We start from the raw sequence: 19044 nt of genomic DNA on the forward strand, positions 1-19044 counted from the left end.
ATCCTTTTCCCTGTCTCGCTCTGTCGTTATCATTTGGTACAAAGCATCACTGTCTAAATGTGGTGCAGTTTTCTCACCTTTCATTTGAAGCAACCATCATGTTGCCTAAATGACGCCTGACTTCCTACCATCTGTCCCTCTGTTAGCTGGTGTACGAGTTCTTTCTGCGTTTCCTGGAGAGCCCAGACTTCCAGCCCTCCATGGCCAAACGCTACGTCGACCAGAAGTTTGTCCTGCAGGTAATCCTCTCTCCTTTCCCTCCTCAAAAATTGCAGTTTGTCAAATTCAAATCTCAGAGATGTTTCTAAAATACTCACAAATGGAAAGGTATAAATAAATGAAGAAGCTAGTATTACCCCCGCTGAAGTGCTCTCAATTTTTTTGTATCTAGGTTGGGGGCACCTATAAAGATTGACTCCACAGTTGTTGTCGTACAACTTTTATGTTTCATATCCTACTTTATTTTAGAATTTATGAGGACATAAAATGGTTGATGTAATATTAATGTTGCTGTGTGTGTGGTTCAAATGTATTTCTATGACCATGAAATACCAAAGACCATAACATTAGAGGTCACTTTGCTAGTCTTTACCTCCTGGAGGAGCTGTTTTAGGGTTAGGTCTATAGTTAAGGTTAAAAATAGTTAACATTAGTGTAGGGTTAGGGATTGGTTGCAAAAGTGAGAAGATTAGAGTGTGAATGCTGTATTTGTGTTTGCAATTATATCATGTGTGTGCATGTTTAGCTCCTGGAGCTGTTTGACAGTGAGGACCCCAGGGAGAGGGAGTACCTAAAGACCATCCTGCACCGTGTCTATGGAAAACTACTGGGCCTCCGAGCCTACATCCGCAAACAGATCAACAACATCTTCCTCAGGTACAGGCAGCAATCCACCAATCCAATGCTCGGGGTTTAAAGGCGATATTTATAGCATTTCAACATCAATAAATCAAACATTACCCAACAAAGAAAAAGCATCAGCAAGGAGCAGAGCTGCCTCTGTGACCTCCGTAATGCAGTTTTTTCAAATAATGATGATTTTACAGCATTAAACAGGAAGATTCTTACTTTAAACATGATATCAGAATTCATGTTTATTGTCATGACGGACTATCATTGGCTGCTGAGATTAAAGCTGCATTCACACCATGTCATCAGAACACGTAAAGCTCGATAGCCTTGCAGTCACAACAGAAATGAACTATTTTCATTGTTTTATATATTTTTAGGGAGCCTTGAACAAGTAAAACCAGATACAAACAAACAGCATCCATCTCCTTTATACTGAGCTGAATCAATATAGTGTTAATATTAGATTTTTCTTAAATTTGAAAGCTAGTGTTGATGGCTTTGTAACCATGACACTGTGAAGGCTGATAGTTTTCCTAATGGGCTGCTTATGATTATTTTTTGTATGATTTGGCTTGAATGTGACGCAAGAAAGAACGAGGAGGATAGCAGGGAATGAGTAGCTTATTGTCACAAGAGATTCACAAGCTGAGTACCAGCGTTTAAGGGACCTTAAATCAATTGTCTTGCTCAGATACATATCCTGCCATACACAGGCTACACACAAACATGACTGTGCACATTTGCAGTCATGTCACTTACTGTATCAGCCATGTATCTCTATCCTGCATCTATCGTAAGAGCTAAATCATTATGTTGAGACACAAATGATTGGTGAAAGAGCTCTTACTAACAAGATTGCTGTGATATACAGTCGTGTTTCTTCTTTTCCCGTCACCAAGCGTGGCTGAATTGTTGTCTTTTATCCTGTTTGCAATATAATTCAAGCACAGGAGACCTTTGTTTCTATCTCAGTTAATTGGTTTCAGTATCATTTTTTGTGCCTTATGACAGTTAAAAGATAAAGTATAAGCATACCATATCTCCTTAACTGCATGTGTACTTCCTTCTATTTCTCTTGTTTCTCTCTCACATAATAACCTTACAGAGGTCACAGAGGTGTATTCTAGACAGGGTACATCAAAGATACGGATCAGTTCCATGGGAATTTTACTATTTGAATGACTGTAGTCCTTTTTTACTTGCTTCTACTTTTGCTGATCTGGAGACAGTTGCTTCATCTACTAATGTATAATTGTAAGTCATGTGTGTTTTTTGTGTGTGTTGTTTCTCCAGGTTCATATATGAAACTGAGCACTTCAACGGAGTCGCAGAGCTGCTGGAAATCCTTGGCAGGTTTGTACGCACAAGCACACAAACACACACCTTAGAGCATACTTTGTTGCTTTGGTGAAGTGTTAAGGTCTGGAGAATGCATTAGGAAGAAAACTGAATAACAAACACACACACACACAGCTGGACAGCTGGTAACCCAGCAAATTAAGCAACTAAGAAGAATGTCGATAAAGCATAACAACCGCTGCAACTGCTCAACACAAAAACAGTATGCATACAGTTTTCATTTTTCAAATTATAATCGCTCCCTGTCTTATCAGGTTAAGACAACTGCGGGTGAAAAACCCAGCGGAGCAAGAAATGAAGCATGAGAAAGGGAGGGAAATGAGTAAAGGTAGGAGGTGGCAGGAAGGAGAGATGGAAACAAGAAGGGGGTTAAAGACATAGATGAGAAATGACTCAGTTTTATGTAGTATGTTGCTTTGTCTCTGAGGCCTGTAACAGAAGTATGAGGATGAAAGACATGAAGGGCGGACAAGGAACGAAACCAAACTCATAAACATGTCTTTGCTCTTTGCCGATGCTCGCACACAAATCCATGGGAACAAGGATGGAAAGATGACAGATGGAAAGACGACAGTGATAAGGAGAGAGAGAGAGAAAATGGAGGGTGAACACAAACAATATGAGTGATATTCTCTAGCTTGTGTTCCTCCCTCACTGCAAACTAATCAACATTTTGGGAAATGTGACTTTTTGCTTTCATACTCAAGTCTATCACACCTCTGAAACTGTCTTATCGACAGTTTATTTATGACTTGATTGTTAAGCATGAATGGCTAACTAGCTAGACTGGGCTATGGGTTTAGATTGTTACTCAGCGACTGCAAAGAAAAAACTGTTAGTTGTCTTCTCATAATTTGATTTAACATTTTTAGAATCAAATTGCTGATGTGACTCTTAATAACCAGCTATCTGCTGTTGGCTCTTCTGAGTAATGAGCCATAATAATCTGAGCTCAAATCACAGATCAGCTCTCCTCTAATAATTACACAGACATGTTTCTGTGCACTTATTGTTATACATAACGGAATTGAAAGAGGCTGGCTGGACTTAAGAGACTTCAGAGAGACTGGAGTTTGCCTGAGCTTGGATTATTACTCAGCATTAAACTAACGAGCAAGTGCTAACAGTGTTAGCTTGCTCCTATAGCAACCACAGAGAATGACTGTCATTTTGTTCATCTCAGAGTTGTGTGTCTTTCTCTAAAGAACATTTTCACCAGCTAGCTTTTGCTGTTAGCACTATGATGCTGAGTAATAATCCTAGCTACATGTTAAACTAGCTCTAGGTAGCCTTGTTAAACTACATAAAAGGAGAGATTAGTTACTGTCTGTGTACTTATTTGCGTTCTTCTCAAAAAGGAAGGAAATAAATGTATCTCCCAACAATAATGACACTTTATCAATCCTGACTCAAGGTTGAGACTGAGAATATAGCTGTGACATTAGCTCATGATACTGACAAACTTCAGTTGCTTTTGATACACAAACAAAAGTGTTGATAGTGTTGAAAGAAGACATCGACAATTTAAAGGAGAAAGACAAACCAAACAGAAGATGATGGAAGAAGACACAGCAGAAAGTAAATAAATCAGTATTGGAGCCAATACATTTTTCATTTTTCTCAAGGGCATTCTGGTGGCTAGAGTCTAGCTTGTGCACAATGTCTTTGTCTTTCAATATCTGACACTAATGAGGCAGACGTGCCTGTAAATAATCTGTATTGATGTTAAACATAGAAGAAAAGGGAGAAAATTGAAACGAGGCTCAGATTCAAAGAGATTTAGAGAGACTTGAGTAGTTTGTCTGAATGCTGGTAAGTGCCAGAATATTTCAGCAAAAGTATTATGATTGATTTAATTGTTCCTGACATAAAGGTCTGAGAGGAGAAACTGATTCTCTCCTTCTCACCTGTCACCTCCATCTTCCTTTAGTGATCAAAACATGAAATTAAAAACTGATGGCGGCTTTTACCCTGATTCTCCCAATTAGTGCATTTTATGGAGACGATTTTTTTGCTTCTAATATTTTAGAGCGTCATTTCGATTTAGGTTCGAGAACGACAGGGTTAATGTAGAGCGAAGGGTTGAATCCAAGGCGAGAAAAGAGGGAGGAAGGGAGGGATGAGAGAGAGAGAGGGATACATGGAGATGGATGGAAGATGAGTGAGTGAACAGTGAGTCAGGCGTGGAGGAAGGAGGAGGGAGAGCAGGAGAGGAGAGAGAGAGGTTTGTATTCATGTTGGTGGTAACAGTGGTATTTATAGCTCCTCCCACACAGCGAGAGAGGGAGAGAGAGATGGGCGAGGGAGGATGCATTGTAGAGAAAGAGAGAAAGAGAGAGAGGAAGAAGAGAGATATTCAGAAAAAAGGGTGAGAAGGAGGCAGAAAGAGAGATTAGAGGAACGTCAGGAGGGAGATATTAGCAAAGAAATGTTCTATTAAGCAGACAAAGATGCTTTTAGAAAATGAAGGCAGACAGACAGATGAGCAGTTTGTGCAAAATGACAGCTCAGAGAGATGCTAAATTAGTTTTAGGCTCTCCAAGTTTAGTTCCCATTCTTCCTCTACTCATATTTTGCCCTCAGTAGGCAAAGTACAGTATTTCAGTCAGCGTGGTAGTGAACTGAGCAGACCACCAGTCACTTGGAAATGGAAACAAAAATAGTAATGAACTCATGTATCACCATTAGTCAAAAAGAACAAAGTGAGTCAAAGAGTCAAACAGTTAAGCATCAGATTTTTGGAAAAATAAAAACTCATCATTCTTCAAAATAACAATATAGCAAAATAGCAATATAACAAGACTTAACGTCGCTCTGACGGTATCTCCAGAACCCTCAATTACTCTTCCAACAATCCTCTAACATCATGAAAACATATTCTGTTTGTTGCACAATAGTTGAGTATGGAAACTGGATGTTCTTGTAGAAGACAGGATCTTTGCCTAAAAAAGACCTTCATCGTCAAAATTGTTGCCTCATTAAACTTTTGGAAGTTTGCAATATTCAGTGTGTACTAGCTCTCTCGAATTTGATAATACTACTGTAAGAGCTGATCTGGATCGTCTGAAGCATCTAATCAGCATGTACAAGTATTTGACATATTCCCCTAAATCTGTGGTTCCCAACCTGGTGAACCCTCCAACAGATAACAAAAGAAATCTGAGGGGTCATAAGGTAATTAATGGGATAGAAAAGAGGAAAAAACATTGTTTGGCTAAACAAATTTAGATTGATTTTTTTGTGACATAGTATCTCCTCTCCTCTCCTCTCCTCTCCTCTCCTTTTCTCTCCTCTCCTCTCCTCCAGCATCATAAATGGCTTCGCTCTGCCTCTGAAAGCTGAACATAAGCAGTTCCTGGTCCGAGTTCTCATCCCGCTACACACAGCAAAGTCCCTTTCCATCTTCCACGCACAGGTCAGTGACATTGTACATTTTTGTTTAAGAATGGCTCCCACTGCCACTCGTTTCTGTTGATTAGCTCGGATCAGCTTGGACCATTTTCCCCGTTGGAGCAGTGACACTCATGTTTGACATGATGTGACATCACAACGCCGCTCCACGTGTTTATATAGATTTTTTAACACCAACACTGAGGCTATACGCTCATATTTTGTCCCAATGTTGTGGACATCATTTCCATCCATTTTCAAGCAAAAGAGCTCTCTAAATTTTGGTTGTGAAAGCCACCCAAAACTTTTAACTGAAACCCAGATTACTTACATTCATAAAAGTGGATTTGCAGCTTGTCTCCTGATTTAAACTTGCTTTAGTGAAGGTTTTAATTCTCCACCTGCCATAGAATCAGATTGGCTTGTTTGTTTACTGGATCATTAACTGTACCTTTTAGTCTGAATTGTGTTGTAGGGTTTGGGATTTGGTTACTGTCGGCATCACCAGTCTCTTAATGAAAAGTTTGATTGGTCTTTTGGGTTTTATGCAACTGTTAGCAGAGTCTAAAACTTTTTGGCTTGAATATAAAATGTGTATGAGGATAAAATCCAGGAAGAAGAGAGCCAGTTGTCTTTCTTACCTTGAGAAATCAACTATATGTACACAAATCCCTCTCTAAGCCAAAGTATTAGCACAAATCATAGTCAATGGTTTCTGCAATATGCAACATCAACCACTAGGAGGCAGAGTTGAGTCACAGATAATCCTGCAGAGAGATGCACTCACCTTTGAATGCACAGTGTGTGTGTATGTGTGTGTGTGTGTGTGTGTGTGTGTGTGCCTTTGGTGTCTTTGGTTTGTGTGTGTGCCTGTATGAGTATGTGTGTTTGGGTTATCATAATATTTGATGATACAGACGGTCACCAGTCTATTGTGTGTGTGTGTGTTTTATTTGTGTCACACATTATTTGATTATGCAGAAGGTACAATTTGTTCTCCACAAAGTGGTCTGAAGTGTGTGTGTGTGGTTTTGTGTGTGTGTGTGTATTCTGGGTCTCAGCATCACCGTGCCCTACATTTCTCCTCCCCGTCTCTCTCCCAGTGGTTCACACACATACATTATTCACACACTCAAACACACACATATACACTCAGTTTGACAGGGTCACGGGGGAAACAGTGCTAGTGGACGGCAGTTTTGCACTCAGTAGGTGTGGCTGTGCAGCAGTGACCCAGATCTGGATCCAAATATCAAAATATAATATCACAGCAGCACCTTGTAATCATCTTAAAGGTATTTCAGCGCTGTGAAATACATCTGAATCATCCTTCCTGTGGTCTGTGAAGGGTTTGCTCATTTTTATTCATGTCGCTGTAATGAAATAACATCTGTTGGAGCTAAAGTGTGTAGCCGCAACATGGTTTGAGTAATAATAATCCTGGATTTTCAAATAGCAAAAAGCAAATGCAATGCATTCACACATTAAGCTCACATCAGAGGCTCCTATTTTAAAGTTGAACTTAAAATGAATTTCATTTTTTGATAAGGAACCAGTAGTCTTCATATATCATAGGTGTTTGTTTTGAGTTTTGGTCAAAATTGTATTGAAAATGAGTTTTATATATTTTTCTGCAGTGACAGCGCTCCCTATATTACTGTTAAGGGGTGTTATTTAGTTAGTCAGTAATCACTACTGATAATTTAATTGGCTAAGAAGAATTCATAATATCACTTAACTTACAATGCCACAGCCACACAGGCAGTAAACTAGTTTACAGGCAGACATTGTCAACTTAATCCCACCTATAATTTGAGCACTCTCTATGTTTCTCCATGACATTAACACATTAGTTACTCTGTGTCGTGATTTGATTCACAGATTAACGTACGGAGTGCTGAAGTTCAAGGACTGTTTGTTTCTGAGTTTTGACAGTCAGGTCATTTGCTATCACCATAATTGGACCCATGGAAGAGAGACAGCTATCACTAACTAACTTTTTATAATGTAAGACAAACAGAACTCAGCAGTAAACTACCACAAATGAAAAGTAATGTCTAGTGGAAATCAGTGCGAATGCTAGCAACCATACCTTTGCTTAGCTTGCTAGCTGCTACGTTCCGATTAGAATACGAACAGCACAATCTGTCCTCCCAAATGTTGAATGTTGTAAAGGGACAAGAGTCTTAAATTACCAATGGACAAACCAACAGTTAGTTGGCTTGTTGAAAAAGGAGGGGGAAGAACACCTTGAAACAACTTTTGTAGGCTTTCGTAGGTCAGTAGCACCACGGAATTTGACAGCATGTCTCCTCTGCCTTCATGGGTTGGTGTTGCACAAACCTTTTTCTCCGGTTCTGGCTTTGGGAAACATAACCACCATTCACAGATTGTCAATAACCATGTTTCTATCTGACAATGTAGATTAAAGAATTGTAAAAGCACTGGAAGGTTACTTTTTGATGTGAAGGCTGCAAAAAATGTACAGGCAAGATGCCACCATTATAACTCTCTAGAATGGCTTCATCCAAAAATAGAGCCATTTTTGACCTGTCACCTTGAAAAATCAATACTGGTAAAATCTCAGCCTTAAAAAAGACCGCAGTGTTCATAATCCTTAGCCTAACAACGGCCTCCTGCACCCACAAAGCCCGGCCTGACAACAGAATCCAACATCATATTTACCCCAGGCAGTTTCTCTAAAGCCTTGCTAATACTTTAAATAGTTTGACCGCTTAGTACCTTTATTTTAATCCTCCTCTCTTTCCTGCTTTTCTTTTTATTCAAGCTTGACATCCCTCCTTTCACCAGTCCCTTTTTTTAGCCTACTCTCCCTCCTTCTTTCTGCCTCTGTAACCATGTTATGGTGCGAGTGAAGGACAGGAAAGTAAGGGCTGCAGCAAGAGGAGAAGACAAACATGAAAGGTGCCCCGTAAGAAGGAAAATGGATTAGACGAGGGAAAAAACAGTAAAAGAGATGAAAGCTGCAGAAGATGTGAAAGCCAGACAGACAGAGAGACACTGCAGCTACAGGTCAGGAACGAGACAAAGAAAGAAACAAAAAAAAGAGAAGAAAGAAAGTAAATCTGATTGTCCTACAAAAATGCAAAAAGTTGAGAAAAGCAACAACAATCTGACAATACACATCTACGATCTGTATCTATAAAACTGGACTGTCTAGCATACTTTTATTTTGAAGAATAACTTATCTGAAAGTCACAAAATGGACCAGCACAGTAAAAATGTGAACAAGGCAAAAGTATAAGTAGGAAAGAAGAGGAGAGACAGAGAGGGAGAGACAAGAGGTCTAAACTCTATCTCAGATTGCCCTTAAGGGACTTCGTGTGTGTGACATCACTCCTTCCGAAGTAAACACACGCATACACACAGTCTCCGTCGCCACGGTGCCCACTCGCCACGGCAACCGGCCTGGGTGGAGGGGGCAACCGCAAAACACACAGACACACACACACATACAGTATGTAGACACACGTGTACGCACACACTCGCTGAATAATAGGAAATGATTGCAGATCATATAAGAGGAGACGAGAGTTGATGTTGCAGGAGACACAAAAACACACACATACATACTTGTGACACACACAGCTCCCCTCGGAAAACTTGTCTTTCCGATCTTTAGCTGTGTGTAATCCTGAGGGATAAGTGCAAAGATCTCTCTTGTCTCCTTGTCAGCTTCAGGGAATGTGTGTGTGTATGTGTATGTGTGTGTGCATGTGTGTGTGTGTGTGTGTGTGTGTGTATGTGTGTGCATGTGTGTGTGTGTGTGTGTGGGTGTGTGTGTGTGTTCTCACCACGTCTCTTCTGTCCTTACAGCTGGCCTACTGTGTGGTGCAGTTTATGGAGAAAGATGCTACTGTGACTGAATATGTAAGTTTATTTTTGCACCTCACCATACTTTCTACCACATTGTCGGGAATCAAAATTAATGGATGATTCTGGTCTGTTAAAACTTGCTTCTTATTTTTGTATATTCAAAGTTAATTGCTGGAATCTGGGAACGCAGCGGCATCACTAAAAAGAATTTTGGCAAGTCAAGAAACAATCATACAAGTTTTAAAGCTGCCCTAACCAATATTTTCATATGACCAATGGATCAAATGTCTAATGTAAAAGGTGTAGCTCAAAGAGAATTATCACCCAACTCTGCTCTATGGAGCGTTTCCGCATCTTTCAGCTCATTCTTTTCATTTTAAGGCCTGAAACTTAACAGTTTTGGCTCACCGCTCTCATTAACCTTGCTTCCAGCCACAGCTGTCAGAGAAACGCTCTGATAAACGCACAGTACCAGCACCAAACGGCAGACAGACGTTAGCAACTAGCTTGTGAACTTGAGTTTGTCATATCTACTGAATGTGTAAATAGGCAATATTTTGGTTGCAGATAAAAAGTTATTTTAAAGAGAAAATGATGGCAAAGCCACACAGTTGAAAGGCTGACTTCCTGGTTCAAGGTGGACCTAGTGTGCAAAGTTTTCCTGTGCTATGAGGGATTATTACAGACATTTTAGGTGTGCTCATTCTCAGTGTTACCTCCAAATAAAGTGGTTTAGATAATCTGGCTAAACTGTCGGCTTTTTACAACTTGTCTGAGCGTCTGAACACTCGTGTTTCTTGCCCTGTTGGTCTTTGTTGTAGTGATGTTACTGTGTTCCCAGCTGTCAGCCGTTACTTTGGTGACTAAAAATGTTCATAAAAATCATAAAAATGATGGTCAAAACTAAACAATAAGACCCAAGTTGTAATAAACAAGAAGTATCCTTTAATATCACAGTCACAAGAAAATCAAACACTATAATTAATGTCAGTCCTACAGCTGTAAAGACCTTCATGTGGTCAAAGGTTGATTAGAGTATTAGCTGTAGTTTGCTTCATTCATCAACATCAGTACATTAAAGATGAGACTCAAAGTGCAAAGTTAATGACATATTTCATAATGTACTAGCCATGAGTATGAATATGTGTTAATGGTACATATGGATGCCAGCCAGCTACCCTGCTGAGCTAATTGCTGCAGTGTTTATTTATTTTAATGGGTTTTCTCTGCAGATCATCAGAGGACTGCTCAAGTACTGGCCAAAAACCTGCACGCAGAAAGAGGTGAGACGGCTGATAAGGAATACAGAGCTGTTAGTCACTGACTGAGACTGCTTTAAAAATGTACTTCCAGGAGCCCTTTGGATGTCTCTGTTGTGTTCTTCACAAATAAAAGATGTGTGCGTTGTCGTGTGTGTCCAGGTGATGTTCCTGGGGGAGATCGAGGAGATCCTGGACGTGATCGAGCCATCTCAGTTCATCCGGGTCCAGGAGCCGCTCTTCAAACAGATCGCAGCCTGTATCTCCAGCCCTCACTTCCAGGTGAACACCGCTCATTTAAACAGCGCTGAAATGTGTAACTGTATTATGAAACCAGATTTATTATGTCACTGTAGAGAACAAACATCAGTGGCTGTGAACTCTAGTCTATTAAAAAGAATCCTGTCAGGACTTCGAGAAATGAAAGTCAACTATTCTCTCTGTGTCTGTTTTAGGTAGCGGAGCGGGCTCTTTACTTCTGGAACAACGAATACATCCTCAGTCTGATAGAGGAGAACTGTCAAGTCATCCTGCCGCTGGTATTTGCAACCCTCTACAGAGTCTCCAAGGAGCACTGGAACCAGTCAGTAACACACACTCTCACACATTAGTACATACAAATATAAGCCACAACTTTGACCATATAGTAGCTTTTGATTTCTGCTTCTGGTCAATTTGGGTTTAACCTTGGACGGAAAAAGAATACAGTAAAAGTACAGAAGTCCTGTAATTAAATATTTAAAGTAAAAGTACTCATTATGTAGAATTGTCACTTTCAGAGTGTTATATTATTATATATAATGTGCTGTTGCATTATTATTGCTGATGCATTAACATCTAAGCAGCAATTTAACGTTGTAGCTGGTCAAGGTGGAGCCAATTTTACCTGCTTTATATATTTAATCAGTCGAGAATATTGCATCATATTTTATTAACTGACCATATGTTTTTTGAATGTAAAGTCTTAATATGCAAAGTAACTGGAGTAAAAAGTACAATATTTCCCTCTGAAATGTTGTGAAGTAGAACTATACTGTAGCATAGTAACCACTACTAATGTTTATGAAGATTACTTAACATTATGCTTCACAGATGCTATGAATTCAAACTTTTATACAGTATATTAAGAGAATCCTATCAGTGTATCCTGAAGTATTAGCATGGATAGACACACAAAGACCGAAGTGCTACAGTATTGTTTAGGTAACAGATAAATTGACCAACTGGCCCATGTCCCAACAAGGGCTAGTCCTTTAATTTCTATCTCCTGACCCATGATCCTGTGGGACAGATGATCAACCAGATCCATTATTATTTATGAACTCCACCCCTGCAGGACTATTGTGTCTCTGATCTACAACGTGCTGAAGACCTTCATGGAGATGAACAGCAAGCTGTTTGATGACCTCACTGCCTCCTACAAAGTGGAGAAACAGAAGTGAGTATGACTCACTCTGTGTGTGTGTGTGTGTGTGTGTGTGTGTGTGTATTTGTGTCACTGGATACAACACTGACAACAAGAGGAAGAAATAGTCTTAAGTCATGTTTTAGACGGTATTTGTTCCATTATACGTCACATTATATTTCACCTTGTAAGTATGTATCACTTAGGTCATCTTTTCAACACGGGTCACATCATGATTCCGCTTATTCGTTATCCCTTTTCTGAGTTTGGGAAATAAAATGATATGCTTTGTTCTTCGTTTTCTGCGAGTGAGATGAAAAGATCAATATGAATTTCATGTCTGTGTGTTAAGTGCAGAGCTGGCGTCGGGAGCCAATTAGCGTAGTTTAGCATAAAGGCCAGAAGCAGTGGGAAACAGCCAGCCTGGCTCTGTCCAACATTTGACTTATTTACATGATTGATGTAATTTGATTAAACTGTATGAAATGAGAAATGTAAAATGACAATTTGTGATTTTAGGGGAAGTTGTTGGAGCTTATTAATCCACCATGGACTTCTGTGGTTTTATATTTCTGTTTGTGATGCAGAGTGAGGGTCTCTGGCACAACTTCACCTACTTCCAAGGTGCACAGAGAAGGGAAATAAGTCTAGAAAGATGAGAACTCCTGCAACACTTGTAGTATGAGGAACAACTTTATTAGTTGACCGACGCGTTTCAGGGACCCTGATGAAGGCCACAAGCCGAAATGCGTCGGTCAACTAATAAAGTTGTTCCTCATATTTCTGTTTGTGTACAGATTAAACAAATGGGATACTAAATTGATGCTAAGCTAGGCTAATCACATCCTGATTCTAGCTCCATGTTTAATACACAGACATGAAATTGATGTCGATCTTCTCATCTCAGTCTCGTTAAGAAAGCAAATGAGCTAATTTTGAGTGTTAAACAACTGTAAATAGAATCATAATATTGGTATCTTTCTACCTTTACTTTTCTTCCTTCTTCAGTCTTTTCTCCAACCATACTCTTCCTCTCTTCTTACTTCAACAGTTTTTACAACCTTTGCTTGACAATGGAGACAAATATAAATGTGCTGCCTTCAGTTCATCGGATGCATCATTAGCTTGTTCATCAGGCTCCCTCTAACAGCTCATCTCTCTTTCTTTTTCCCTCTCTTCTTCTCCTCTTCCCTTCACCTTGCTTCCCCAGGGAGATGAAGCGAGAGAGGGAGCGCGCCGAGCTGTGGCGAGGCCTTGAGGAGCACCAGGAGCGCTGGCTGCAGATGCTCACTGAGGCCGCCAGGAACCAGCGCAACCTCCAGGAGCGAGGCGAGAGAGGGGACCCGCCGACCCCTTCGTCCCCGCAGACGGCTCACTCCGACCAGCCCGAGCCCAAGCCCAGCGGGGCCTCCTCTGGAGCCGGGGAGTGCGCCACCTAGATGCCGCTCCTCAGAGATGGGATAACATGGTGGTTAGGGGACAGGGAGAAGATATGAAAGTTGATGGTAAAAGTGTTGGGAAAGCTCAGACAGAAAAAGGTACAAAATAAATCCACAGTTTTTTGTGTCTTGTATCATCGAGGTGGTAGCTTTTTGTAAAGAAGCGCACAAACTCGGTGATCCAACGTAAAAACTGTACCTTTTTTCTGACCGAGTTGTGTGAAACTGGTTCACTTTTTGCTGTACACACATTATGTTGCAGATCAGAAGATGAATATTGTCCAAAAATGCAGACTGTCATTTTAATGAACAGCAGTTTATTAAGCTGCAGGTCAGTATCCAAACATTGGTGGCTGGCCTGCTTTAAATCAGCCTCAAAATAAGAGATGAAATTTCTCTTTTGGTGCAACACTAACCAAGTTTAACATGTGTCTAACTTGTCTTAACATTTAACCAACCGTCAAAGGCTGTACTGTGGCCTCGTATTTATCTTTTGGTCAGAGATGCTTATTTCATGCGTGGATAGCACAATACATTGACAAACAAAAGAAGCAATTTCACACAAATGTCCCAAAACTATTGCCGCACAGACCAGACAGACAAACACACACACACACACACACACACAGATGCAGGTACATATTTACTGTAAATATGAGAAGACAGAGCTACAGAGAGACAGGCAGAGAGTGTGTACAGGTAAAACAAATCTCACACACCAACAATCAATTGATGCACCAAAATATTTCATACACGCATGAACATGAATTTCTTTTTGACACAGTCTCACACACACACCTGGTTCTGGCGCTAACTTCTCTCCCATTCTGTCGGATTCCACCAAAGGACGAGCCTTAAGTCCCTCAAGGTTAAAAAACCACTGATGAAGATGATGATAATGATATAAAGTACAATAATGTTCCTTCTTCTTACTTGTTACTCTACTACTACTACTCTACTCTACTCTAAGTACTACTGATGATGATGATGATAATGTTTTTATATATATACATATGTCTCTGGATATTTCTGTAGTGTATTATGGAAGAAACACTAGTGTAGCAGATACCATAAAGGGGAAGGCTGGCTCGAATTTTAAATTCACATCACATGTTAACTGTATGAGGCCATAATGTGAGTGCTGAAATTCAGCAGAATTCCCCTTTAACAGACCTTAATGAGGGGAGGAATGAACTGGATTGGTGGTGGGTGTTTTTCTTGCATTTTGAAACTTTGGATGTTTGTGGTGCGGTGGATGTATTTTAAAGGGTTATTGCATAAAAATCAAAAAACATTCCACTTTTAAAGGTCATTACTATCTAATTGTTTTTTGTTTAAAGGTGTCCTATGGAGTTTTGCTGTAGACAAAGTTTCTGTTTACATTTAGTGTTACACACCAAAATGCATTGTGTGTATCTTTGAGGCTGTGAAATGATGCATTTTCTTCCTCTTAAAATGTTTGCAAAGCCAATTTTTGGAATATTTTAAATTGTGCATTGTTTACATTCATGTTTGCTCTCTAGCTGTCTTCTTCATCACTGCCTTTGTTGGCACGTTTTTAAATTTCTTTGCACGTTAACGCCACGAAATAGATAAGTGGAATAGTGTGAAACTGCCGCCAGAAATATGCATTGTGTCCTTGTGCTCTTGCACGATGCAAACAAAACAGGGACCCCGCTCATAAAAACATTGCTCCATAGAGCTGCTCCTCAGGGCACCTTTAATGTTGATGTTGCGACACAAATGATTTTTTTTTTCGTTATATTTTGGTGAAAAGTTTTGCAATTTTATTAATTTGACAAGGTTACAATCTCCCAGCATCCAACCAAAAAATAAACCAGACAGACCAGTAAGCCCAGCCCGACACAGATGTTACAGGAGGACGAATGAAGCGCACCACAAGTGTCTCAAACCAAAAGAAAAACACCGTAATCCAGTTGGAATTCCGAACCTGGAGCGTCTGTTTCTTTAGGCTCAGCAGACCTGACGCTGCTAGATGGCGACCATGACGATTATAACTTTTTTTTCGGTGTGAACCAACAAAAATCTGTTTATTCTTGTCTGATCATGATGATAGAGTGATGGGATAAAGAGAGGGGGAAAAAAAATGAAAAAAAAATTATTTTAGCAATATTTTCATTTCAGGATAATCTGTGTGTTTTTAGGGGGTTAAACAGGAAGTGGGTGTCACACTCAAATGTTTACCCCCCACTCTTGTTTTTACTCCTGTTGCGTCCTTGATATTCACATTGTCTTAAAGGTACTTTATGTGTAAATTTATTTGATGAAAATGATTTTGCTTTGTAATTATGTTGTTTTTTTTCTTGGTTTTTGTATGATCTTGTTCATTTTGTGGAAAACTGATACTGATGCTATTTATTTTCTATTTGATCAGGAAATGTAACCTTATTTGAAGATGATGGTCAGGTTGTGTGTGTGTGTGTGCGTGTGTGTGTGTGTGTGCATGCGTGCGTGTGTGTGCGCGTTGGTGTGTATACAGTGAGTGAATCAGTGAGCAGGAGATATGTGTAGACAGAGTGACAGAGAACGAGAGAAAACAGTTCCCTCTTTGCTTCTTTTTCTCTCTCTCTGCTTCTCTCCTTCCTGAGGGACAGGGTTAGAATCCGAATGTATCGTAAAACAAATTGATTGATTGTTTTTTTTAATGCTTGAGACGCAGATCTACCTGTCGGCTGCTTCGTAACCAAACATTCAAAAACTCTTCAGACCAGCAGTTTTTCAAAATGCTCACTTCAAATCATGCCTGAGTCAACAAGGTTTTGAAATCCATTCGACTTGAAGCTCTCAGATTTGGCATTTCAAGTTTTACTTTTTTTTTCTTGAGCGCTTTAACTTTGGTTTGAGTTTGATTGACTTGTTCTGATCCTTTCAGGCTGCGATCACACCTATTCTGCCATCTTTTCTTTGTACAAAGCAGGTTGTTGGTTTCAAACATAGACGCTATTGTTTTGCATTTCACATCACTGGCAGACTTTGCATCCAACATCCAGTTTTCAACTTCTGAGGGCCACTTGCTGGCTTTTCCCATAGTTACAACCACATGCCATGGTCTTCATCAGTGGATGGCATTCGCTCAGTTGTCAAAGAGACGGCTCAGTTTTCAGCAGTTTGACAGGTGTTCGAAACATAGCATCGAAATGTGGCCATCTCCATGACAACTGAGCAAACTCAGCTTACAGTTGAAAGAAAAACTTAGAAATTGATTAATTGATAGACATTGGACCTTGGGTTAATGGGTTAAAAAAACACATTTTTTTGAGCACTTCAACCAAAGAATTACTTTAAAAGTATCCAGTATTTAACAAGAAAAAAGCAACATTTTTAAAAAAGTCAGGATAATAAAATAATTTTGTTCAATCTAATGTTATTTTGTATTATTAGTATTACTTACAATTAACTTGTGACCCTTCAGATTTATTTTAGACCCCCTTATGGGGTCCCACCCCTCAGGTCTCTTCTCCAAGTACAATTCCACAATGCTGCATTTTTTTTTTCTTTTTAAGGCAGCTTTTTTTTTTCTTTGCTTTTGCTGTTTCTGGACACGACAGGAATGTAGACATAAAGCGCATAGAGGAGCATCAGGCTTGCTTCACGGCACCCACAGAGAATGCAATGATGGATTAGGTGTAATAGCAGCCTCATACCAGTTAACACCTGTAAACACCACCTGGCTGGCACTCTGGGCAGACCAAAAACAAACTTGGTTGGATTTTGGTTGGAACGAATTTGGTTGGATTTCAAACGTTGTTTTGATTCAGGCAAAAATACACTCAAAAACACAACTGAAAAGAGACAAAACTTGACCTCGCTGTCATGAAAGCTTTTTTTTTATGATTTTTGTTTTGGCTAGCTTACTCAAAAACCCTCTTGATTGTTATTGTCAGTCGGTCAGCTGACTCGGGGAAATTAGAACCCCTGCTCCCACTGTTCTAGAATTCTTTAATGACAACGAACAATACTATTCCTTGTTCTAGAGTCCTGTTGTCCATTCTAGAACTGCTCCAGAACAGGCAGTGAGAGAGGAGAGAATGTGCGTGGAGAGCTCTGGTATCGCCTCACAGACAGCCATTATAATGCTGCTTTCGGTTCGTCACGTTTCCCCTCTGCGGCCATTTTCATGTGGCTAAAATTTAAACAAATGCTTTAAATCAGAGGGGAGGTGTGAACCGATTCACCGAAAGCAGCCGGTGAAGATGAAAAACAGAGGAGGAGAAAGACAGAGTAAAGAAAAGACATAGAGTTAGAAATGATAGAATGGCAATAAGTCAGAGCAACAGTAACAGAATGAGAATATAATGTTACCGAAACCTACAACCGCATTACGTAGCAATTTCACTGAATTTCTAGATTTGCACTGTCTGCCCAATGGTCTGTGTTTGTTGTGTTGAAGAAAAACCTTAGAGAAGATGATTAAGACGATGCAGAAGAAGAAGAAGATGATGTATATTTTGGGGACCAACACAGCGGTGGGGGGTTTGAATGTAGAGAGGCTTACTACTGTACGTAACATTACAGGGGGGTGTAGAATGGAGAAAAAAAACCTATGTGCTAAAAATGAAACTTCACTTTGAGAAAACACTTTGGGAGTCTGCGCTGTTTCTTGTGTCACCTTCTTGTCTCCTGGGTCAGATATCTACATCCTTTCATCTACAGGCATGATTTGCATTACTTAAAGCTGCGCTAATCAATATTTTTATATTAAGAATGGATCAAATGACTGTTTGCAATGTGAAAGATGTTGCTCAAAGTGACGAATCCTCAAAGAATTGTCCTTTCACTCTGCTGTTAGATTAAGCTTTTGCAGAGCTGTCCTTCAGTGTCCTTTAGCTGATTGTTTCAGTTTTTCAGCCTGCAAACTCCACGCAGCAGCTGTTTTAGTGGAAAAGCTCTGATAAATATGCTACCTGGCAGCTTAGCGACTAGCTGGTAAACATAGTGGAGCAATTGGTAGCTAAAGGGCCAGAAAAACAATTCGAAATGAAGGGTGATGTTGCTCCATCTCTGCTGAATGTGTAAATAATCAAATGTTTGCTAACGTGTTCACCGTAATAGCATTATAAAGTGATATGTCAGTGTTGTGTTTCCAGCCTGTTCTGCTGCCTCCAAGTCATGTAAATGATTAATTAATGCAGCTTTGATATTTTAATATTCATGTTTTATGAGACTTTGGCACTGTTTTTGTACATTTTAGCTCCATAAAGCTACATTACCTGATTTTTTCTTTTTTTTTGGGGGGGGGGGGGGGGGGGGGGGGTTGTGGGGGCACTTGAGGGCAGCAGAAACAAGCTGCACACTTAACACTGACATATTATCACCTTTTAAACTGATAATATGAACTGGTGAACTGTTTTAGCAAACTGTTGCTTATTTAAACATCCAGCAGATGTAGGCCTGTATGTAGCAATATTGTAATGTAATCCATCACAGTGGAATCCATCTCAATCCATCAGCGTGATGTTTTGTCATTAATATTGTTGTGTTG

General features: G+C 39.8%; 1 protein-coding gene across 1 annotated transcript in view; it reads left to right on the top strand.

Moving 5' to 3' along the window:
* Nucleotides 1–18140, top strand: part of ppp2r5b (protein phosphatase 2, regulatory subunit B', beta) — a 44168-nt gene extending 26028 nt beyond the window's left edge. Inside the window, exons 4-13 of the mRNA XM_067579887.1 lie at nt 147–239; nt 746–876; nt 2146–2205; nt 5518–5626; nt 9439–9492; nt 10671–10721; nt 10860–10979; nt 11153–11280; nt 12034–12135; nt 13313–18140. Of these exons, the coding sequence (XP_067435988.1) occupies nt 147–239; nt 746–876; nt 2146–2205; nt 5518–5626; nt 9439–9492; nt 10671–10721; nt 10860–10979; nt 11153–11280; nt 12034–12135; nt 13313–13541 (1077 nt within the window). The 3' untranslated portion in view covers nt 13542–18140. The remainder of the gene's footprint in view (nt 1–146; nt 240–745; nt 877–2145; nt 2206–5517; nt 5627–9438; nt 9493–10670; nt 10722–10859; nt 10980–11152; nt 11281–12033; nt 12136–13312) is intronic.
* Nucleotides 18141–19044: the final 904 nt, after the last annotated feature.

This window comes from Thunnus thynnus, chromosome 22 (genome assembly GCF_963924715.1).
Source record: "Thunnus thynnus chromosome 22, fThuThy2.1, whole genome shotgun sequence".
In the NCBI taxonomy this organism is placed as follows: Eukaryota; Metazoa; Chordata; class Actinopteri; order Scombriformes; family Scombridae; genus Thunnus; species Thunnus thynnus.